General features: G+C 48.3%; 6 protein-coding genes across 6 annotated transcripts in view; 1 reads left to right on the top strand and 5 right to left on the bottom strand.

Annotated features, from left to right (window-relative positions):
* SODALDRAFT_327020 (hypothetical protein) overlaps positions 1-2,211 on the bottom strand; it is a 3,482-nt gene extending 1,271 nt beyond the window's left edge. The window contains exons 1-3 of the mRNA XM_028610320.1: positions 1,256-2,211; positions 504-1,172; positions 105-391 (exon numbers count right to left, since the gene is read on the bottom strand). Coding sequence (XP_028470667.1) covers positions 105-391; positions 504-1,172; positions 1,256-1,842 — 1,543 coding nt within the window. The 5' untranslated portion in view covers positions 1,843-2,211. The remainder of the gene's footprint in view (positions 1-104; positions 392-503; positions 1,173-1,255) is intronic.
* A 2,173-nt stretch (positions 2,212-4,384) lies between these two features.
* Positions 4,385-6,162, bottom strand: SODALDRAFT_268858 (rhamnogalacturonase B; the record flags this gene model as incomplete). Its single annotated transcript, XM_028607628.1, has 2 exons — positions 4,385-4,417; positions 4,483-6,162. 2 exons carry the CDS (start codon positions 6,160-6,162, stop codon positions 4,385-4,387), a joined length of 1,713 nt encoding a protein of 570 aa, XP_028470666.1.
* Positions 6,163-7,520: 1,358 nt separating this feature from the next.
* Positions 7,521-8,123, bottom strand: SODALDRAFT_269719 (UPF0157-domain-containing protein; the record flags this gene model as incomplete). Its single annotated transcript, XM_028607680.1, has 1 exon — positions 7,521-8,123. The coding sequence occupies one exon, from the start codon at positions 8,121-8,123 to the stop codon at positions 7,521-7,523; it is 603 nt and encodes a 200-aa protein (XP_028470665.1).
* Positions 8,124-8,616: 493 nt separating this feature from the next.
* On the bottom strand, positions 8,617-9,840 carry SODALDRAFT_269598 (hypothetical protein; the record flags this gene model as incomplete). Its single annotated transcript, XM_028607669.1, has 1 exon — positions 8,617-9,840. The coding sequence occupies one exon, from the start codon at positions 9,838-9,840 to the stop codon at positions 8,617-8,619; it is 1,224 nt and encodes a 407-aa protein (XP_028470664.1).
* A 253-nt stretch (positions 9,841-10,093) lies between these two features.
* On the top strand, positions 10,094-12,159 carry SODALDRAFT_327014 (glucosidase 2 subunit beta). Its single transcript, XM_028610319.1, has 3 exons — positions 10,094-10,304; positions 10,376-11,323; positions 11,427-12,159. Exons 1-3 carry the CDS (start codon positions 10,211-10,213, stop codon positions 12,074-12,076), a joined length of 1,692 nt encoding a protein of 563 aa, XP_028470663.1. The 5' UTR covers positions 10,094-10,210; the 3' UTR covers positions 12,077-12,159.
* An 89-nt stretch (positions 12,160-12,248) lies between these two features.
* On the bottom strand, positions 12,249-13,386 carry SODALDRAFT_327013 (DUF602 domain-containing protein). Its single transcript, XM_028610318.1, has one exon. It carries the CDS (start codon positions 13,240-13,242, stop codon positions 12,388-12,390), a length of 855 nt encoding a protein of 284 aa, XP_028470662.1. The 5' UTR covers positions 13,243-13,386; the 3' UTR covers positions 12,249-12,387.
* Positions 13,387-22,939: the final 9,553 nt, after the last annotated feature.

The raw sequence follows: 22,939 nt of genomic DNA, 5'->3' as shown, positions 1-22,939 counted from the left end.
AAAAAAAGAAAGAAAGAAAGAAAGAAAGAAAGAAAGAAAGAAAGAAAGAAAGAAAGAAAGAAAGAAAGAAAGAAAGAAAGAAAGAAAGAAAGAAAGAGACATACCCCAACTCTCGACCTGGTGATCCTCGTCATCCGGGAAGAGAAGGCCCCATATCTCCCTCCATTGTACGTCAGCTGACATCCCGCTGGCCCTCTTCCTACTGAGGAGCTTGGTCGCCGTAGATCCGTCGATGCCCGACTCGGGGTCGTGGTCGGTAATATCGCACATCTGCTCACGCGGGAGCCGCTGGTGATCTCGCAGGTCCTTGCGGCAAGGGAAGTCGCGGTTGCACCGGTCGCAGACGAAGGCGGACGGGTCGACCCGCTTGTGTTGCTTGACGATGTGCTGTCTGCGACGACCTTTTTGTCAGCCGGCTATATTCCTCGTTCTTGCCCCCCCTTCCCCCCCCTTCTCTCTCTCTATGTGCACTGCCAACTATCCGGTGGCTGCAGAAGCCTCACCTCAATTCCGCAAACTTGGAAAAGTAAGTCATGGAGCATGAATAGTGCTCCCTGACGTTGAACCGTGCCGGATTCTTCTTCCGAAACGGGCAGCTCAAGCGCAGGCCCTCGTCGGGTTCCTTCGGGGTCTGTTTAGCCCTCTTGAACGGCGCCCCGGAATCGCCCTCCTCGTCCCCCATGTTGTCCCCTTCTTCGTCGCCCGGTCGACCGGGGCCCGCCTTCTTCCGTTTACCGCCCTGCTGCTGCTGCTGCTGTTGTTGTTGCTGTTGCGAGTTCCGCCGAGTTGTGCTCCCCGCCGGTGCTGGCGCGGTTGACGATCCTCTGGTGGACGTTGACGTAGCGTGGGTCGGGTGTGCGATGGGAGACCACCGGAAGGCAGCGCGACCCACGTCTTGAATGAAGCGCGCCGCAAAGTGACGGATCAGGTCCGGCGGAGCGGTCACCTCGTCGAGCTCGACGCCATAGACAGCTTGAAGGACGTAGTTGAGCACGTCATCGACCTCCTCGTCAGAACATTCCGTGGACGTGTCCATGGGCGCTTCGGATGGGTGAGGTGATGGCCCACTGCATTTATCGAAGCCCAGCCTCTCTCCGAGAATAGGATGCTGCTCGGGACGTGATGCGTCCAAGGTGGCACAGGACGTTGCCTCGTCGACTGGTGTTTGTGGCCTGTTTTGTTTGGTTCAAGTTCTTAGTCTCTGGGAGTGAGTTGCCTGGATTAAAAGAGGCTTCATGTTCTCAATGGTTCGTACCTCGGTGTGCCAGCTCCCGGAGGTTCGTCATGAGTCCACAAGCCAATTCCAGTTGACACGTCTATCACGCCTGCCACGCTTGGCACCTCCGGGTGATCCTCCGTCTTGACCTCACGCAGACCACATGCAGGATACCGATCTTCACCATGTACCGAGTTCACAAAGGTAGAACCCGAATCGCAAGACTTGCGATATTGGTGTGACGTCTTGGTCGTTTGGGGCCGGCTGATGCCCATGATCATGGTAATGCCCATGTTTTCGGGGTCCGGCGTGGTTGCGCGAGTGAAGGTGGACGAGGTGGGTGACATGGGCAAGGAATACGTGGTGGCTGTATCAGAAGGCTCATGCTGTGAGGAGCTCGTGGTTGAGAACGTGGGTGAGTGGTCATGGCACGCCTGGAAGGGAACGGACGAGATGTTGAGATGCTCATGGTACTTGGAAGCGGGCATGGTAGGGCTGAATGGGCCGTTGGACTCGACGGTGGACATGTCCGGGTATGGGCTCGTGGATAGTGACGAGGCCGAGGAGATGGTCTTTCGGTGCGTCGATGTCGAGGTCGACGGGTCTTCGCGGGATCGAATGGGCATGGAAGAAGACCAACTGCCCACCCCGTCTATGGGTTCATGTTGAGAAAAGGAGACCATGACGTGGGAGATGGAGGTTATGGTAAGGGTAGAGATGTGAGTGGTGTGTGATCTGTTGGTATATCCACTTGAAATGGACAAAGATGGTCGTCCGTCCCTCTCATGGACGAGCGGAAGGTCGGGTCGGCCTGAGACTAGATCATAGATGGATGTTAATAAGTTATACGCCGAGGAATAGGAAGCGAGCGAGTTCCAAGCGAGCGAAGAAGAAGGAAAGGAAAGGAAAAGGAAAGGGAAGGAAAAAGAAAAACGCTCAAAGAAGAAGAAGAAAAGGCCTAGCCTTGTCCGTTCCTGAGGAGGTTCTCCGGGGTTGGGGTTCAAGAGGACCAAGACTGCAAGGAGTCAAGGACCTCGGAGGTCGCCCGTATTTCAGGACTACAGCTCCCCACGAACCCAACAACCAACAACGCCCCCCTTTCTCTCTCACCCTGGAGCCCTGATAGGCAATTATGTACATGTATGCAACGCTGCGTATTCCCAAACAAATACCTCGGCAATCAAAGTTTGTTTCCAAATCTGGAGATCCCCATCGCCTGTCTAGGACTCGTCCCCCTGGTCACTCAGCACTGTCTGCACGCTCGGTGACCAAAATAGACACCACTTGGGGCGGCAGGGGTGTAGGCAGCCGGACAGCACAGGATTGGTCCATGGTCGCAACCATGTAATCTGCATACATGGCCATCGTCCTTCATTGGGTGTAAGCGACCTCTGAAGCTCCCCAGCACTCCAGAGCCACGTGTGGTGGTGCTTTTTGGTTGCCTACGCGTTGATTCGTTCAAGATGAAGACGATTGCCCAAGTCTCCATTCTACTCTTCTTCCCGGTGCGGCTCGGGGGACGGGAAAACAGGAACAGGAAGGGGCGGGCCCGGGCGGCAGCGCTTCTGAAGGTCGCCCAAGGACTCGACTTCAACCGCCAAGCCCACTGTCTAGTCTCCTGAGTCTGCGACACTTTTACGAATACGCTCTTTGTTTCAGGGCATTGAACGTGAGCGCCGGCTGTGGGCTGGGAAGGGCACGGCACGTTGGGGCGTCCACTGGGCTTTTGCGTCGACGTTTTTCCACTTCCCAAGGTGTTCAGGGGCCAATTCAGGGGTAAGTTAACTTGCGCCGTCCCTGAGCTGCCACCCCGAGAGCTTGAACCCCTGTAAGTTTTCTTCATCTTGGCCAATCTGTATTATTTCGCTTGCTCGTCTCGGCTTTGTCCGTATACACGTAGGCAGACCCATGCATGCACGTCACGACATGCATCTCTCTTCATGGCAAATTTTGACTGACCTCATCCCGATTCTTGAACTGGCAGAGTTGCGTCCCGACTCCTGTCCCTTTTTACCTCGGTTTTTACTCTCTCTCTCATCCTCATGCGCAATTCTAATTATGTTCCAGATTCAGTTGACTTTTACACCCCCCCGCCACCCATGTGGACTGGGATGTTCATTGGCCTCCGTGCGTGCTATGATCGCGAAGAGTTAATGGAAGATCGCCGCGACGTTGATATCTTCTATCCAACTGTAAAAATGACCATGATACACAGCAGATTGCCCAGTCTCTAGTCCTAGTGATGAGGCGCAAAGGTAGACGACGAAATGGAGGACTGGAGAAATGAGGAACTGCACTGGAACAAGAGCGCCGTCTATAACTTCTCCTAATCGTCCCATCGGCCTCCCTGAAGCCAAGTTGCCTTTGCCTACATCCCAGCACTGAGGATAAATCCGACATCCAAAGGTCTTCCATCTCCACCAAGGTTAACGAGTTGTCTATGCCGCAGACCGCCTGACCTTCACGTACCATCACAAACACCATGTCGAACTTGAACCAATCCCCCAATAACACCAACCAATCTCATACCTCGAGGTAAGATGACCGATGATGCCTCTTTAGCTACATGTAGACATGGAATGGTCTTGGCATCTTGTGTTAACATAACATAGTCACGATCAAAACCCCTGCAGCATCGACCGTTACGTCAACGACGCCTCCGGTGCCTGGTCCTCATATACGGATAGGAGGTCGGCAGGCTACCCCCAGAGTAGCCATGTCCAAGACGCCATACAGAGAGAGCTAGACTCCTTACTGCGCCAGGCGAAGCAGCAGACGAGATCAACAAGACGCTCAAGGTGACGACGACGATGGCTGGAGTTTCAACCGGCGACAGGGTGGAACGAATTGGTTGTTAGAGGTATACGTGTACGAGTAGGAACAGGACACAATCGGATGGAGTTAAGGGCAAGTAGCTCACTTGGGCACAAGAAAGCATCTCGGTCTCAATGATTGAAGGGATACATGGTCAAATATGAGATAGATGATGTACGAGAGGAAGAAATGCAAGCCATCGTCGTACCCTCTTGCCGATCAATGGGCGAGATGCATGGATGTATACTGGGTCCCAACAACTCGGACAATCATCGCGTTCAAGGGGTTTCTCACTTCGGACGGCACATATCGCTGCCTTTTGTTCCCCTTATCCCTGCTGTCTCACTAGGGGCCTTACCTGCGGTACAGGGCAACCGCGTCAAAGACCTATCAAAGGTCAGAAAAAAGAGTCGAGAAAAGGGTGAAAAGTAAAGGAAATCCTCAAAACTCACAAAGTTGGGACTCAAGAAAGTGCTGCCGCTGCTCCCCGAAGCAGCAGAAATGGTGATGGTGTTCCGGCCCGCCACGAGGACGCCGGCCGGGATGTCAACATAATACTGCTCGCCCCAGCCACGGTACGCGCCGCGGGTGACGCCGCGCGAGTTGATGTTCCGCGGCGCGGGCGGGATGGGCCCGCTCCAGTTGTTGACCCTGACATGGGGCCTGGCGCCGGCGAAGGACAAGGTGGTGGAGACGTGGAAGACGGCGGCGCCGGGAGCCGAGTTGAGGTGGAAGTACATCTCGACATTATTATTCACGGCCTGGAAGACGGCCATGGGGAACTCCCCCTCGTGGGACGCCCCGACGTTGAAGGTCCGGGTCCAGCTGCTCATGCGGTGGTCCGAAGGGTGCATGCGCAGGAACTTGTCGGCGTTGCGGAACCCGAACGGCTGCCCGTCGAACCGCCCGATCTGGAACAGCGGCTGCGCCGGCGTGTACGTGCTGCTGATGTCCGCCCACGCGGTGCCGCCGGACCAAACGCTGACCTGCCTCTCCGCCACCTTGTACTCGGTCTGGTACAGGACCTGAGTGTAGGTGCCGGGCTTCATCGGAGGGGAAGTGAAGGCGCCGTTGCTGTTGGCGTAGGTCCAGTACTGCGCCTCGTTGTTGTACCAGTGGACGACCATCTGGTGGCCCGACGGGATGCCCCAGGCGTTGCCGGAGACGCGACCACGGGCGTGGTCGGGGACGTAACCCCGGATGCCGAGATGGGCGAAAAAGCTCAAGTCGACCTCTCTCAGCTTCGGGATGCCGGAGCGCGAGAAAGTCAGGGCGTAGGGGCCGTGCAGGCCCATGCGGTAGGGTTCGGTCTCGGCATGGCCGCTGTTCATGTAATTGTACAGCGCGGTGAAGGCGCCGCCGTTGTTGGTCTCGATGTCGCGGAAAAAGGGTCCGCCGGAAGAGGACTCCGGCTGGGGGATGACCATGCAGGCATGGATGGGCTCTGGGTTGTTGCCGTGCACGCAGTGGACGCCACGGTCGATGTAGCGCTCGCTCGAGTAGAACTTGGAGCGGGTCTGGCCGTTGACGAGGAAGACGTCCGAGCCCTCGATGGTGGCGGACGAGCCGCCGGTGATGGACACGGCACCGAAAGGGTGCTCCCAGGGCAGGATGTTCGAGTTCAGGCGGGCGATGTAGCGGAGCTCTCCGATGGACGGCTGGGCCGCGATGTGCGTGGCCATGTAGATGGTGCTGTCGCCCTGGCGTGCAACCAGGTAGTGCGTCAGGGTGGGGGTCTCGCAGGTGATTTTGATGTAGTTGTTCTGCTGTGTGACTTGTACGTTGGCCGACCCTAGGCCGGAGCCGATGTGGGTGCCCTGGCTTTGATACTGAAGCTCATGACCGCGATATCGAATGGAGTTGATGTCGCAGTTGGAGCGGGAGACGGAAAAGTACAGGGGGTTGGCCGATCCAGCGTTGACGACAATGTTGTTTCCGTTGAAGCTATAGCCAAAGCCCAGCAACAGACGAGGCGAAGGAGAAGAGGGCGAGCAAGAAAAGCTGGACGAAGGAAGGGAAAGCCATCTTGGAGGTGTTGCCCGAGCCCTTGCAGTCAACAGCCAGAAGAGAAAGTCGATACCAGGCGACGCAGAGACAGCAGGCGAAGACCGGATGATCAACAAGATCGACATCCTTTCTGGGACATTTATGGGCATTTTAAAGCACACGGGAAGGCCCATGTTCCCCCCCCCAGATGGTAGATCGGAGCTCGGCACTCAATGTGGGATAAGAGCCGGGCGCGGGCCAGGACATCCCAGGTAGGTAACGGTCAAGGCGGGGATGATGGAGCAGGGTGGAGATCATAGCGTCGTGGGATGAACGAACTGGATACCCAGGTTGATTGTTGCAGGTTGTTCATGTCGTGATAGAGTAGGTATATCTTGCGGGAGGTTAGGTCGATTAGATCAGATGCCAGGGGGTCCGTCTTCCCTGCAACGTTGACAAACGTAGTCGGGTCGATGAGAGCAATTAGGGCGCTTGGCCGAGGTCTGGGGTCGGAAGACACGCCGCTTTGGTCACTTCAAGCTCGCCAGGATTCGGGGTATGGACGTTTTAGCCCCAATAACGAATAACGCAACGGCCAGGACTGCCTTCTTACATGTATTATACTCATCTCATGTACGCAGATGGATGTAGGCCGAGATGCGCATGAAGAGAGCGGGGGGGAAACGAAGAAAACAAGCAATATGCCCGTGAGTCCTGGTGGAGAAGGCCTTGAGAATTGAAGGCACGGCAAATCGCCTCATCATGTCAGCATCGTGTGTAGACGGGCGACCAAGGTCCGAGACGACGCTTTTGGATGCGGAGGCGAGGCCTTGAGGAGGAAAGTGGCGATGGAGTAGGCGAGTTCTCCTGACGTCTTGACCTTTACGAGACGTTGAAGACGGGTGTCACTGGGAAGACCTCGATTTCTTTTGAGAAGGGATCGCGACGTTGGTGAGCCTAACCAGAAGATTGATGTAAGAAGGGTGTTCGTGGGAATTGTGCCGGGGAAGAAGTTGAGACCCAGTTGAGACGCAGATACGAAGACGGAGTAGGTTAGGGGGAAATGGGCTCGGCTCTGAACAAGGACCACCCTGGTAGAGCCGCGATCAGTGGCCCGGCGTTCTATTTTGCCCCATCTCTCCATCGGCGGCACGGACATCACTGTGGCTTTCTACCGGGCTGGGTCATGTATGCGATCGCGTGGTCGAGAGACGACCGAGTGGAAGAAGAGGCTAAAGAGCTGCGAGATGCCCAGTCCTCCTAAGACGCGCTGACTGGGAGCCTTGGCTTATTTAGCCTGCGTGCGCACATGGATATATCAGGCCGTGGGAATGCCGAGTCACAAAAGTCGTCGAGTCTCAGTAGACCACGGTGAGCAAGGCCATCGTTGATCCGAGGCTCGATATTCCGCATCGCATCGCTGGTCAGGGTAGATTGAACGAGACTCTTCACCCGGAAAGCCAATCCAGAACCTCTTGCCTCGGACTGAACACTCTTAGAGATCTTACTCGAGAAGCCCTCTGGCTCTGAACGCCCTCCGCAAGGTTTGACGGATCACATCTTGCTTTCGTAAGTTATAATCCATCATGCTCATGGCAGCGACACTCGCAGCAGCAGCTTCCCTTTTAGCCCGAACATAGAGTTGCTTGTCGTCCTCATTCGCCAACAGCCATTCCTTGAAAATGAGATGCCGCAGAGGCTCGGCGCTTCCCTTCGCAAAGACGTGGAGGTTGCAGTGCGGCTCGGCCGTGGTGAAGAGGCGGTGTTCATGCCAGTGTGGCTCCCGCGTGAGGAAGAGGAACCCGGCTGACTCGAGGGCTGGCACGTAGCTTGGCTCGTCGGTGGCGTCTGGGACGGTAAGATCGATGTCTATGATGGGCTTGGCTGGGAGGGACGGGACCGAGGTCGATCCGACGTGGGAGACCAGGAGGGCCTTTGCGCCGAGAGCATCGGCGATGCGTCTTTTGATAGATTCGAAAGCTTGGGGCCAGGACGGGTCAGGGTCGACGATGGCTCGAGGCTGCTTGACCGTGCGGAAGTTGACACGTTGGACAGCTGCCGGGTCGTACTCATAGTCTTTGGTGATTCCATCGGGATAGGCCTCCATTTTTTCGAGCTGTGATCCGTGTAGAGATCGGCTGCGGACCGTCATGTCATTCGAGAGTTGAGACGTACGGCCTGTGATGGTGCTGTCTTTTGTCGTAGTTGACAGTTGAGAAAAGGCTGATGCCCCGACGCCGCGTGAGTCATCGCCAACAAACACGTCCTTCATTGTATTGGTCCATCGCATTCGGAACGGCATGCGATCAACCCGGCCAAGGATCAATGCACGATTTTTACAATCAATGTTGCGCTCAGCTTTCAGGGAGGATAAGGGAAACCGAATAAGCGGAACGAAAAGAAGTAAGAAAGAAGAAAAAAGAAAAAGAGAAAAAAAAACAGGAGCGAGTATCCGTGGGACCTCGTCGTCACATTAACTATTCGTCCAAGGTCGTGCCGTTTCGACAGCTCAAAGTTGAGTGTGCACTACAAGTTGACTCGTCTCGTTCGCTCATGCTCCCAAACGATGTGGTATTGTACTTTCTGTATTTCCGCCGTCGCTAACTCGGTGCCTTGGCCTTGTTCATCTGCGTCCGGAACTTCTCCGCCCACTCGGTGAATTCATCGCTGTCCTTATCCCACGGCTTCTGAACCAGCCTCGACAGGGTACATACATCCGAGAAGCACTGGCCGGACATTCGATCGATCTCATCTACGTCGAGTTCATAGAAGGTGCCCGCCAGTTCGTCAAACTGACATGAAAGTGACTTGACCGACTCGACCATCTTATCCAGACGATCCGTCACTTGCGATGATCCCTCTTTGGGCAACGAAGGGAGCGCCTTCAACCTCCTTTTAATGATACCTTGGTAGAGGAGGGTGGTGAGCCGGATCTTCTTCAGACACGACTCGAGCCGATCCCGAATCCGGTCCGGGTCATCGCGGGGAATGACTTGCGTCGACGCCATGATCTCGTCGACCATATCCTGGGCAGAGGGCATCATCGACCCCACACCCGAGTCGCGGTCCGTATCGTCGGCTATGTCATCATCATCGTCATCGTCGTCGTCGTCGTCGTCCTCGTCGTCCTCGTCGTCATCCGGAGTCTCTTCTCCCCATTCCTTCAACTCTTCCATGACATCCTCCAACGTATCCCGAAATTCTTCGACTTTGTTCACGAAACAACCACCGACGCCAGCCTTGGAAAAGCGGACCACTTCATCGCAAGCGGCCCAGAGGGTTCCCGTCGCCAGGATGCTCCCCTTGCTGGTGCCGGCGGCGGCGGAGCCATGCTGCTGCAGATCATCGGACAGAATCTTGCCGTCGGCGGGGATCCGCTCGATCAGCCCGCGCAGCTCTTTGAGAGCCGTGTACGTCTTCCAGGCGAGGTCCCGTCGCACTGTCAGGGTGTACCTGTCGGACGTGCAAGATTGGGCCGCTGCGGCAAGGCCGGGAACAGCGCTCCCTACGAGCTCCCGAAGGACCTTGATGATAGCTGAAGGGGTGAACGGATTGTTGATGATGAGGACGGATATTCTTGTGGCATGTGCCCTGATGAGAGTGGCTGAGTCGCCGGCGAGCGAAAGAGCGTCTACGGAGGAGGGGTCGGAGGTGGATGTCGAAGAAGCAGAGGCAGAGGCAGAGGCATCTTCTGCCTCATTCGAGGGGTCCCTGTTGTCATAGATTTGGAGCAAGACTGATTCTAACTGCTGGAGAAGATGGACTGCCGTGGCCGCGAGGGTGTTGAGTCCTTGGACGGACATATCGGGAGAGTTGGTCGACATTTTTGAGGCAACTTACTCCAATGGAGATGAAGCGATGGGGCGGCAGAGGTGAAGGGGAAAAAAAGTTTCCTATTGCCCCGCGAAGGAAATTACGTATCTTGTGGAGGGGTAGTGGTGCTACTGTGAGGAGATGATAACAGACATCCAGAGCTCTTATCTCCACGTGACATTGCTGACACATGTTCTGATCATCTCTGTAGTGTAGTGGGCGTTTTAGGTGAGCTCGAGCTTTCCACTTGGCTGGTTCGAGGCCTTGACCGTTTCCCGTTTCCCGTTTCCCGTTCCTCGTCTCCCGTCTCCCTCTTCCTTCTCTTCCTTGTTCTTCAAGTTCCCTCTACGACAGCGGGAAGTCGAGTTCGGCATTGCCATCATGTATCGGAGTCGAGGCCTGGTATTACTGGGTACCATCCTGTCGCTTGGATCCGCTTCTGCGGCATCTTTGCCCAGGGGCGTTGGTCCTGAATGTACGTATTTCCATCTCGCTTCCCCAAGCCATTGCGCCCAATACTCTAACGGCAACGCCCTGCTATCTTAGTTGCGAAATATTACGAGAACATCCGAGACGGTTTCTCGTGCATCGGCCACCCCAATGTTCGACTCGGCTTCTCTCAGATCAACGACAATTCGTGCGACTGCCCAGATGGTTCCGATGAGCCCGGAACCGCAGCATGCGCCTACCTCAACGATCGCTCTCCGCCTCAACCTCTCCCCGGTTCTTCTTCGGGTAGCACAAACACCACCAATGTCCTCCCCGGGTTCTGGTGCGCCAATGCCGGCCATTTGGCCACGTACGTCCCCTTCCTCTACGTAAACGACGGCGTCTGTGACTACGAACTATGCTGCGACGGCACCGAGGAATACGGCGGCGTGGGAGGCGTCAAGTGCGAGAACCGCTGCAACGAGATTGGCAAGGAGTACCGCCGGATGGAGGGGGAGCGCAAGAAGGCCCAGGAAAAGGCGTTGAATAAGCGCAAAACCATGGTCACGGAGGCCAAGGTGCTCCGACGCGACGTGGAGGCCAAGGTTGCGTCCCTCAGGCAACAGATCCAAAAACTCACTGCCAAGAGGGACGAGCTGGAGAAGAGGTACGAGGAAATCAAGCGGGCCGACGAAAGCAAGGTTGTCAGGAGCGAAGGAGAGGGCGGAAAGCTTGGCGTCCTTGTCGGGCTCGCCAAGGACCGCATCGCCGAACTCCGCGAGAGCTTGGAGAAAGTGGTCGAAAACCGAAGGGAGCTCCGAGCCAAGGTGGACGAGCTCGAGGGCATCCTACGTCGCTTCAAGGAAGAGTATAACCCCAATTTCAACGACGAGGGTGTCAAGCGGGCTGTCAAGGGCTGGGAAGACTATGCTGCCAGAGTGGCCGGAGAATCGAACAGCGCAGTCTCGGATGCCGAGTTGCGCGATGTCTTGTCCGAGGACTCGGAAGACACCGGTATCAATTGGAAGGAGTTTGAGGAGGAGGAGGCCTCGGATACGGATATCAGTAAGTGAAACAGGGTGACCCAAGCCAAGAACTCCCCCCCTTGTCTCTCTCTCTCCCTCTTTGAATTTTTTTTCCCCAGCACTTCCATCTGACCTGGCTGCAGTATACAACCTCCAAGCCTACCTTCCCGCTTTCGCTCGCGATTTTGTCCAGTCCAAGCTGAAGCTTCTCCATTTCTGGCTCGTCGACAACGGCCTCGTTGCCGAAAACACGAAGCCGGGAACGGAGTCTCATGCCGCGAGATCGGCGCGCGAAGCCAAAGATGCAGCAGGCAAGGACGTCACCAAGAAGGAAAGGGAGCTCAGCGATCAGGAGAAGGATCTCGAGCTGGACTACGGCGTCGACGACATCTTCCGTGTCCTCAAGGACAAGTGCGTGTCGACCGACGCGGGAGAGTACGAGTACGAGCTCTGCTGGATGGGCTCTACCAGCCAGAAATCGAAGAAGGGCCACGGCAAGACGAATATGGGCCGATACAAGAGCATTGACTACGAAATGGCCGACGAGGAGGACCGCGCGGACGGTAAGAGCCTTGGTAGGGGCAGGCGGATGGTGCTGCGCTACGAGGATGGGCAGCAATGCTGGAACGGCCCGAAGCGAAGCACGGCTGTTTGGCTGGCCTGCAGCGAGACGGAGGAGCTGTGGAAGGTGTCGGAGTTGGAGAAGTGCGTGTACAAGATGGAAGTGGGCACGCCGGCGGCCTGCGACGAGTTGGTTGAGGCGACTCAACCCAGGGCAAAGGACGAGTTGTAAGTGAGTTGGATAAAAATGGGGAGTCTCGATACGTGGGCGGTGTAAATATTGTATTGAGGGAGCCGGCGTCGTAGCATGGGGGGCGTGTGTAAAGCTCGAGATGCATAGCGAATTGGAATTGCCTTGGGAGGCAACGAATATCTAACACCCAACACCTAACACAACACAGTTTGCACTTGCATTTTCCAGAAGGGAAAAAAAAAAAACCACCGTTTGTCCAAATCAAAAAAGGGTATCAGTGACTTATTTTCTGATCTTACACGTCTGCATCATCTCAGTCATATCCCGTCACAAGTTGAGCAAATTACCTTTCATGCTCTGGCTACCAATTTCCGTCTTTTGCTTATCTCCTCTTGTTCGGCCATCACCTTGGCCGTCAGTGATGCCGCAAGGGGGTTATTGATCCCGCTCGTCCTGCTCGGCGCCTCCTTTTTGGCAGACTTGACCGCCTCCTCCGTGGCTTGCCGTTTCTCTGCCGACGAGCTCTTCCCATTCTCGCCCTCCGCATTGTCCTTCGCCTTGCGCTTTTTCTTACCCGCCGACTTGTCCTTCTTCAATGCGTGGGTGAGACCAGCAGCGCGGAGGTCATCCATACGCCGCACTAGCTTCTTGAGGTCCGCCTCGTCGCCCGGTAGTATGGGCACGACGTTTTCGCTCTTGAAAGGCTCGCTGCACTCGGGGCACAGTTCTTCTCGGATTTCCCTAATCGCCAGCTCTGCGAAGACGTGGCCGCAGGGGACTAGGTAGACGGCCTTCGTAGCCGGCCCGAGCTCCTTGAGCGATATGGGGCAGATCCGCACGTCTTTCCCCTTGTCGCCAGACCGTGTGAGCTTGAGCTTGACAATGTCGCGCAGCGATCGGATCCCTGTGGATGCGAAGGTTAGGCCGGCGTAGCCATCGGTAGACGGGTCGTGGGGAGCGTCCGCTGACGGGTGCTCGTCGGAAGGCATGAGTGATTTGAGGATGGTCTCGTAGTTGTAGAGACGACCGCGCCAGTCGGAGACGATGTTGTCCATGTCGAGCCGTTCGTTGGTGAGCGGATCGTGAGCCCAAGCGTGGCCGAGGGATTCGTGGGCGTTGGCTTTCATCTCGCTGATGGTGAGAGCGCGAGCGGCCGATTTGACCAGCTCCCGTCGCTTGGGGATGGAGCCGCCATCATTGCCCATGATGGCAAAAGATGATTTGGACAATTGTCAAACACTGCCAGGCGTCGATTTAAAATTCGACCTCGTCAAGAGTTAAACCCGTTGATAGACGCAGGCTGGCATGATGTGTCTGGAGGCGATACTGTGGTGTGAGATAATCGTCGTATATGTGGTATGGATATCTATATATAAGGAAGAAGCTGGCCGCTACCCTAGGCTATAGGAGAAGCTAGTAAAAGCTTTCTATATAAAGGCAGGTTACGTAACCCACCTCTTAGCCTGCCTAACTTTATACTAAGCTTATCCCTAAGCTTAAGAACTATACCTTATTAAATAAAGCGTAGTCGAAATCGTCACAAAAAAGGTCAAGATTAATTAAGGCAATAGTGTGACCGTGTAAGGACCGTTAGGGAATCGCTGCTACCGTATTTTATATAGTGTAGATTCTGTAAGCGTTTACCCGGATTATGCTCTTAGTAATCCGGCCCGTTACATAACCAAAAAGACTATAGTCTATTCGATATACCCCTTAATCGCTCTAAATGTTAGTTAGGCGATTAAAGCTATTCGTAACCGGCAGATATACTAGGCATATAACCTATATAATCTCTTCGCTATATCCGCCCTTAAATTCATCCTCTAGGTTCTCTAAATACTTTATCCGGACTTCCTCCAGCTATTTTTACTATAGCCGTTCCCGTAAATCTATTACTCCTACCTAGGACCTAAATATCTTAATTTTCTCGCCGTATAATACCTTTATTAATCCGTCTACGACTATTTCCGCGCTCGCCACATATATTATATATATTTAGCCTTATTACTTTACTTATCGTAACTAGTAGCCGTGGATATTGATATAGTGGAGGCGCGTTATTAACGTGCGAATCTCTTAATTAACTAACCGAATCGTTTAGTTATTATCGTATAGGATCCTTAATTCCGGATCGTTAAATTCCACTCCTATACTAAGTAATAGGCGTTATATAAAGATACCCTCTTTTATACCTTATACTAACGCTAATAGCTTTGCTTCCGTTATTAACGTCGTGACCGTATCCTACTTATTAGCGCGCCACATGATTATGCCGCTAAATAAGCGTATTACGTACGCTTAGCTACTCTTATAATTGAGGGTATTATCGGTAAATAAGGTATTAGTATAAATTTCGATAGTATCGCTACTCCTTAGTTCTAACGTAAATGTTTAGCTATTAATTAGATAAAGGATTAGATAATCGGCGGCCTTATAGTATATAGGCCCTGGATTGATATTAAAATGGTATAGCCTTAATACTATAAAAGCGATATCTAGCCGCGATACCACTGCTATATATAGTATAGATTATATCTTCCGTTAATAGCTTTTAATATTAGTTAAGGTCCCTGAATAGGGCAGTAATTCTATAACCTTAATTAGGTGCGTTAGGCGATAGTTACTGCTATTCTTACTATTCGGCTTTAATAGGCGTTCTAACTTAGTAGTATAGTCGCGTTATAATAGCTAGATTTTACGGGCGGCACGGTCGCGAATAACCTTAATACTAAGGAACCGCTATAAAGGATCGCTACCTTATAGGTTATAGTGGCGTTGTAGGTTATTAATAGTCTGCTTTATCTGTACCTTATCTTATTCCTTATAAGTAATAACGATATCGTTAACGTAGAAAAATAGAATTAAACCGCGACGCAGAAAATAACACGGTTCGTACGGCACTATCTAAAAACCGTCCGCTAAAAGGATAGCCGAAAAGTGCTTTTACTATAGCAATAGGGACTCCTTAAGCCTATATAACGCCTTTTTCAGGTGTAAATAGCTCCTAGGGGCTAGAAAACCTGGCGGCGGGTATATAAAGATATTATAGGGGAGGGGCGAGTATATAAACGCGTTTATAATATCGCATTATAATAGCGTAAGGTTAAAATAGGCGGCGATAGCTATTAACGCGCGGAATAACCTCCCGGCTAAAGTTATTATATATATCTCCTTAAGCGAGAATTAATACTGCTAATCTCCTGGCACTACGAGCCTTACCTTATATTTATATAGAAACCTATACTTATCGGATTTGTATATTATCATCCATATCGAATTAAGAACCTGATTTCTATCTGCTACGGACGCCGGCACCCGTATCCACAACCCTATCTCCTCGTGGCTCCGTAAGTAGTCTTCCTATACCTATCGGAATAGGTGGCCATAAGGGTGTAAGGGTATATCGCGAGGGTTTTTCGGAGGAGGAGGGAGGTCTTTATAATAGATCTTCGTAGCCGCCGGGGTTATATTTCCCGAGGTAGCTATCAGGGCTATAGGTTCGAGTAATAACGATAAACGCCGCTATAGCGTTAAAGGCGTAGTTCTTTTTAACCGTAATTTAGTTAGCGGAGTCCTATTTAATATATATATATCCGGGGTGTAACGGCTAGCGTTAAACGCTACCATCTAATAGTCTTTTTTCCAGCTATCTCCTTACCGGTTAGGGCGCGCTCCTCTCTCTATAAGGAGCCTTATAGCCGTTGCTATAGAGATATTGTGGTATCGTGTTCCTCTATCCACGAGAAAGCCTATAGCCGTAGGTACTTCACGATAATTTCCTAAGATCACGGCTATTATTAACGCTATAACCGATAACGGGGTTATCGGTAGAGTGGAAAGCTATAGATTTATAGGCTGCTATAGACGGCGATTAAATGTTATACTAGCTAAATTACACGGTTCGTGATCTAAATCTTATCTTCCTAGACTTAAGATAGCCTCCTCCACCCCTTTACGGCCGGGTATTACGGACTATAACCTTAACGGCAGTAACACCGTTAAGGAAAGAGATCCGGGGGGAACTAGCCCCGGTAAAGGGTTAAGTTCAAAATAAGCAGTTATATAAAAAGGGAAGTCCTTAGCTTATATGTCTATAAACGAATATAAATCTCTAGCCTTCTCCTGCTCGATCTAACTACTTAGGTCTTCTAGTTACTCCTCGGTTAATTAACGCAGGTCGTCCTTAAAGGCGTTGGTTTCGTCGTTAAAAAAGGTATATTCGTTAAAATCTATATCGCGCGTGCGAATAATATGGTAGCGGCGCCGGCCTAGCACCTAGATACGGAAGATATTAGTGGAATCGTAGCCGATAAGGTAGCCGATATAGGTATAAGGAGCGATACGATTTAATGGCTTATTAGCGCCCTTTTAGGTATCCTTAGTTATCGTATACGCCTTATAACTATAGGCTCGAAGATATAATAAAATCGGCTTCCTTTTAAAGAGGACCTCGTATAGCGTCTTTTACTCCTTATTATGCTGCCTTCGTAGCGTGTGGTTATAGACGTACGTAGCTATGGGAATGGTCTTAGGCTATATAAACAGTGGCAGCTTTGCGTGGATATTTATCGTATAACCTTTTGAAATCACCACGGTAGTAGCGTATTCGGCACCCCCGTTCTATACTTAAGTATTGGTAGTAGATACCTCTAATAGAATGCCCTCCTCGCACAGTAAGAGAGTGATATTATTAGATTAAGTTAGCTTATTATTAGCCTCGAAAACGCGTATCTTATAATCTAATTAACGGTCTACTTAAGCGAGGAATTCCTTAATTATTATAAGGATATCTGCTACTAGCTTACTCTTTATAATGTAAGTGGCTATAAAACCACTATAATGGTCGGTGAAAAATATAAACCTTGAGTTCCTGTCGGACGTTTAGTTAAAATCCGTGAAATTAATCGCCTACTATTCCCTTACGTAGATAGGTATAGTTCGAGGGCACTTACTAATATACTGTTTTATTTTTATAAGCTTATAGGCCTTATAGTCGATAGTTACTAGTCCCTTAATCTTAACCCCCTACGTCTGTTTTTCTAGGTGCCTAAGAGGCTTAGGGCCAGCATGCCCTAGCCGTACATATCATAAGATGCCCTCTATAATGCTTTGATAACGTATCGTTGATTTATAGACGGCTTTTCGGGTAGAAGACGACGAAGAAGAGCCTAGAAAAGTAGCCGTAGAGTGGTTAGAATTATAGGGCACGTACTTAATAACGGTCTAATCGAAGTGATGACTTAGCTAGTATAGTATAGATTTATCGACACATTAAAGGCAGTTATTTAGTGGCTTCTAATCCTACTAGTATCCTCGTAGTCGTAACCGCTAGTTTAAGATTAAATTATAAGTAAAATCTGCGTAGTATACGATGTTTAAGAGCCTAAAGTCCAGGCCTCCTATTAGTCTGTTTAATCTCACGGTCACGTTACTGTAACCTTTAATAGGCAGCGATAAGCTGCCTACGACTACGTAGTCTCCCTACGTAGTGGGTATAAAATCAGAAAAACGGGAAAATTCGTTAAAAATATAAATAGTAACGCCGGAATCTAGGATAGTAGAGGGTTAAAGAGGGTAGCTAGTAGTAGTGCTAGCCGTAAAGGTAGCGGCGTAAAACACACCGCTACGGACGATACTATAGTTAAGTCACGCTTCTTTAAGCTATATAGAGTCCTGGCCTATATCCTTCTTCACCTTCTTTATAGCACGTAGTTCTTTTACTTCCGCGCGTATCACGGGGTCGTATTTAAGGATCTATTAGACGGTTATTTTAATACTATCGTATATAATCTAACCGTCCGTTACTATTTCCGGGAATAAGTAGTAGCAGGCGTTAATATTATAACTAGGCATAGTATATACGCGGCAGGGTTCCCCTTATCGCAGGGCAAATTAACGTCTTTTAGAAGAAGAGCGGTTAGTTAAAGTAATAGAAGGTATAGCTATAAATGCGGCGGTAGTGGGATTCTTAGCTTTATTCTTCCCACGGCCGCCCTTCCTTTTAGGCTTAGCCGTGGTCTCTAAGGTATCTTCACCCTCTTCGCTTCTAGTATACAGTGCAGAGAATACTATAACGCGATGGTTACCGCACTTTCCTTAGTCTTTAAGTCTAGTCTCGATATATCGTTATCTAAGGGTATAAAGATCCTTGGGTTAGACTACTTCCTTATCGAGGAGACGTCCCTCTACCTCGGTCTAGTTATAGCTAGCTATACTACGGATACCCCTAAAGAAATCTGCCACCTAAATATACGTTACGGGTATCGATTTAACCTCTTCGAGGTGCTTTAATAGTTCCTGCTATCTTACTAACCACTCCTGCAGTTTCTTAAGGCTATTCGGAGTAGTACAGACGTGTTCGTTATACTCTTTATAGATATCTACGTGGCGCGTAGTCACGTAGTAAGCGGCATCGTATTAAATAGCTTTATATACCCCTTAAGGCGTAGCGTTACGCAGGAGCAGCTTACGACTTTTATTAATAGTATTAGTCTACTATATTAGTACGGCGTTAATATCTTTTGCGTACTTATAGTGATTATCTCTCTATATCTTCTAGCGCTATATCGTAGATTCGTAGGCGCGCTAACCACCGGCTATTAGGTCTATAAACTGCGTAGGCGTGGCACCTGCTTAGACAACTACGTTTAACGCTTAGAATATACCGTAGATAGGTAAAAGAGGCTTTTAAGGAGGGGGAATAGAATTATCAGGGCGTAGATGTTCCTAGACTTTATTATTAACGGCCGTAGCTTCGTAGTGGCTACGCTAGAGCTCCTAATCGCGATAGATTTGATAGGTGACTAGCTAGTATTCCGATATTTTAATGGTTATTTATAGATTAACACGCTATATCGGCGCGGCTAGATAGCTTCTTAACTCGGTAGTAGTAAAGGTAAAAATAAAGGGTAGGTTATTCACTTAGTAAGTAAGACTCTTAATTATTAAATAAAGCAAAGTCGAAATCGTCATAAAATAGGTCAAGATTAATTAAGGTAATTATATACTAGTATGACCGTGTAAAGACCGTCAGGGAATCGCTACCACCCTATTTTATATAGTACAGATTCTATAAGCGTCTACCCGGATTATACTCTTAGCAATCCGGCCTATTACGTAACCGAAAAGACTATGGTCTATTCGATATACCTAAGCTATATCCGTAATCTCGATCGCTATCCTTTCCACTAAATATCACTACACGTCCTCCCACTAAAAGGTAGCTACCGTGTCTCCTTTATTCCTCTTACTATAGTCGGAAAGTGTAGTACGCGGGTATCACTCTTAAATTAAATAACCTCTTGCGTATCCTATCTATAGCCTTCGCGGTCTTTAGATCTATACCTTCTAGAGTAATATCCTATTAATAATTAATTAAGTGTTTAGGTCTTAATATAACCGGCTTTAGGTAGTTTGTATATATCTTTTAGTATTAATCCTTATATATATCACATAGCGGTCTATTTAGCTAAGTAATTACCTACTAAGTGATATCCAACGCTTAACTTGAAATTCGGAATAGCCCTAATTAAGTCGGGTAAAACTTTAAGGTAGACTTTACTTTTTTATCCGCTAATTCCTAAATATATATATTTTCTCGAAAACGGTAGTTAACTTTTACGAGTTTAATCTTATCCTTTTTTTATACCCTTATATTAAACCTATTAATTCTTTCGTGTCCCTCCTCTCGGGTCTTTATTATAACGTCTAATATAGTATAGTATCGAAATCCGTTTAGATCTAGTATTAATTCTAAGGATTCGGTTAGCTCTAATATCCTTAGTAGTTAAGTATTATATATCTCTTCGGAGTATATACCCTTTAATGCCGATATTAGCATTACCTCCCCGTTATCTCGGAAGGCTTAAGTCTAAGCGATATCCTTATCCTCTAGATCCGCGGCGTTATCGCCGTAAGAAGTTAAGAAGCCTAATATCGCCTTAGCTAGAGATATTCCGATTAAGGAGGTATACCTCGCATTAATCTTCTATAATATACTTAGTATCTCCCGGTACTATCTTAATATATCGCCGCATCGTACACTATCTAATAATTATATTATAGTATACTTTTTTATCTATACCTTTACTAGTTTTACCGCACTTTTAGGTAACCTAGCTAAGCTTAGATATAATATTAGTCCGAAACTTATAAAGGTACCGTTATATTAGGAGACGGCCTTTATAAACGCGTTCTTAAAATAGGATCTATTATCGGAATAAAAGAACTTTAGGTATCTAAATACTAGTACTATGCTCTCCTATAAAGCCTTATATACCGAAAGGGTATCCGCTTTTCCCGTGGCGTATAATAGTATAAACCTTATTATATAGTCGATTAGTACTAAGATATATTTATATCTATTGACTAAAGGTAGGCTTATCGGGTCTATAAAGTCTATCCTAACTAGCTTAAATAATCGGGATACTACTACTTATCCTAGTAGTAGTTTTAGGATCCTCGGGCCAATTTATTAACACGCTATATAGGATCGAATATAATCTATTAGATCCTTAACTCGGTTCGGCAAATAGTATCTACCCTTAAGGTTTACTAGTATAATATTAATTCTATATAATATCCCTTATTATCGTGAAATTATCTTAGGACCGTCACGATATTCTAATAGGGAATACACTTTGCTAATAACTCGTCCTTTTCTATTCTATATAGGTATATATCCTAAATATAGTACTTCGTACTTATATATTAGATAACTCTTTTCGTGGCCCTTTTCTTCTTTCTATAGCTAGCTAGACCTAGTATAATACGCCTTATAATAGTCTTGTATTATTCGTCGAGATCCTAGTATTCCGGATATAGGAGAAATCTCTGGGATATCCGCGGGGTTATTAGTTAATGGTAGCAGAATAGATCTCTTTTCTAAATCTCGTAGTATCACTTATAGGGATCTACTTATAACTAGGCTAATAACGGGGTAACTATCCGTCTTTAGTATTACCTCGGCCTCTCTGCCCAACTTTAAAGAATATGGCTTAACCCGAGCCTTCACGATAACGTTTAGTCGTCCGTCCGTTATCGAGAATTCCGGGACCTCGCGCCGCTATAATAGATAAAGCTCATCCTATATATATATTAGGACTCTACTAAGGCTATCCGCTATCATAATAATCCTCTAAGTATTAGGGCGGTGGAGATAGTAACTATTAAACTCCGTTAATTTCTCGATCTATTTAAGAAGCTTACTATAAACTCCGGTCACTTTATTTATAGACTAAATAATACTAAGGTAGTCTAAGTATAGTATAATAGAGAATAGACTATATATAGTTAACCACTAGGTCTCCTATAATGCTTTTAGTACTGTTAGAGTGTCCTTCTTAGATAAAGAGTACTAGCGTTCTGCCTCCGCTAATTAAAAAGATATAAACTATAGGACACATACTATATCCTAGTTCCTATCCATAATCTCTATACCCGGAGGGTAGCCTTCGAGCTATATAAAGATAATACTAAGTTTGTAGTCTAACGTGTTAGTTAGTACGTGAAGTTATATATCGTCTAAAGCCCTAAGGATAATATTATCCTAAACTGCTTTATAAAAGCGCTAAAGAGTATCGTCCTATTCCGAACCCTATATCGGCTTTAGTCGCCGTATATATTCTTTACGAACGCTTAGCTTACCAAGAGGTATAAAAGTTAGTCGAAACTCGAAGAATACTAATTTAATAATATCTTTCTACCCAGTCTATCCGGGAATATACTTATAAAAGGGTAGTATACACTACCGTAACGGTTATACCTCTTTCTCAGAGGTAGGAGGCTAATTATAAAACTATCTAGCGAAGTTAAGAAATTTATCGTGGTATTTATATCCGGGATGTATCATTCTACTATACACGTGCGTTCTTACCGGGTTAAGGTAATTAAGGAAAAAATAACACTTTTTAGGGGTAAGGCTAATAGGTCCTTATATAATATAGGGGAAGTAGTATACTTATAGGTAGATAAAGTAAGTGTAGAAGTTATAGTTACCTATATTATAATCGTCGATATAGATAAAAAGATTAGACTCTAGCTCTTTTATATATCCTAGGATAAAGGGGTAGTAAGCATAGTGCGGGGAGGTACTAGAAGCGTTATTATTATCGTAAAAGATATTACCGAAGATTATATCCCCGTACCGAGCGTAAGTACTCGGCAAACCGGAAAGCCCTTATAGTACACGGTTATAGTGCCACGCTCTATTCGAACTAGTAACTATAAAAAGTTTATAAGTGTTTAGATAGAGTTAGATACCCTAAGAACTGTGAAAAACATTGTAATTAGAATACACTATAAGGCGCCCTTAGTAAATATATTCTAAGTCGGTTTCTAGGTTATAGTATAGATAGGCAGGTCGTAGTAAGGCAGCGTTAAATATTCTGAACTTATATATAACTTTAAAGGTGTCCTTTATATTAGGCTTTAGGGGGAATAGCATCGGAGCTACCTACTAAGCCTAAACTACTTTAGAAATAATAATAGTATATTCTATTTAGGGTATCGCTACTCTAGCAAAGTCTCTCTAGCGTCTACCGTATCTCTATTATCGCTACTGAGGCGGAGGTTTAATATTATCCTTTAATAAGATTTTATATTAAAGTTATAAAATAACTTTAACATTATCTAGTAGTATTATAAAAGCATCGCGGTAGGTGTATAGAAGGGTCTTAACCAGGTCTCTTTTATCCAGAGTATCGGCTATATTCCCGATATCGATATTACTAGAAGTATACTATAAATCGATTTCGGATAAGGGCGTAGAGCTTAAAATTTAGAATATATACAGAAAATTAAACCGGTAAGGGGACCCCTTAATTTCTAAAAATCCTATATAAAGTGGAACTTATACTTAGGGTAATTATTTCGAGTAACGATATTCTGGTAAGGGTTCTAGGA

The sequence above is a fragment of the Sodiomyces alkalinus genome (assembly GCF_003711515.1).
Source record: "Sodiomyces alkalinus F11 unplaced genomic scaffold SODALscaffold_1, whole genome shotgun sequence".
In the NCBI taxonomy this organism is placed as follows: Eukaryota; Fungi; Ascomycota; class Sordariomycetes; order Glomerellales; family Plectosphaerellaceae; genus Sodiomyces; species Sodiomyces alkalinus.
The sequence above is the reverse complement of the archived record's forward strand: the minus strand, read 5'-3'. Positions and strand labels throughout refer to the sequence as shown.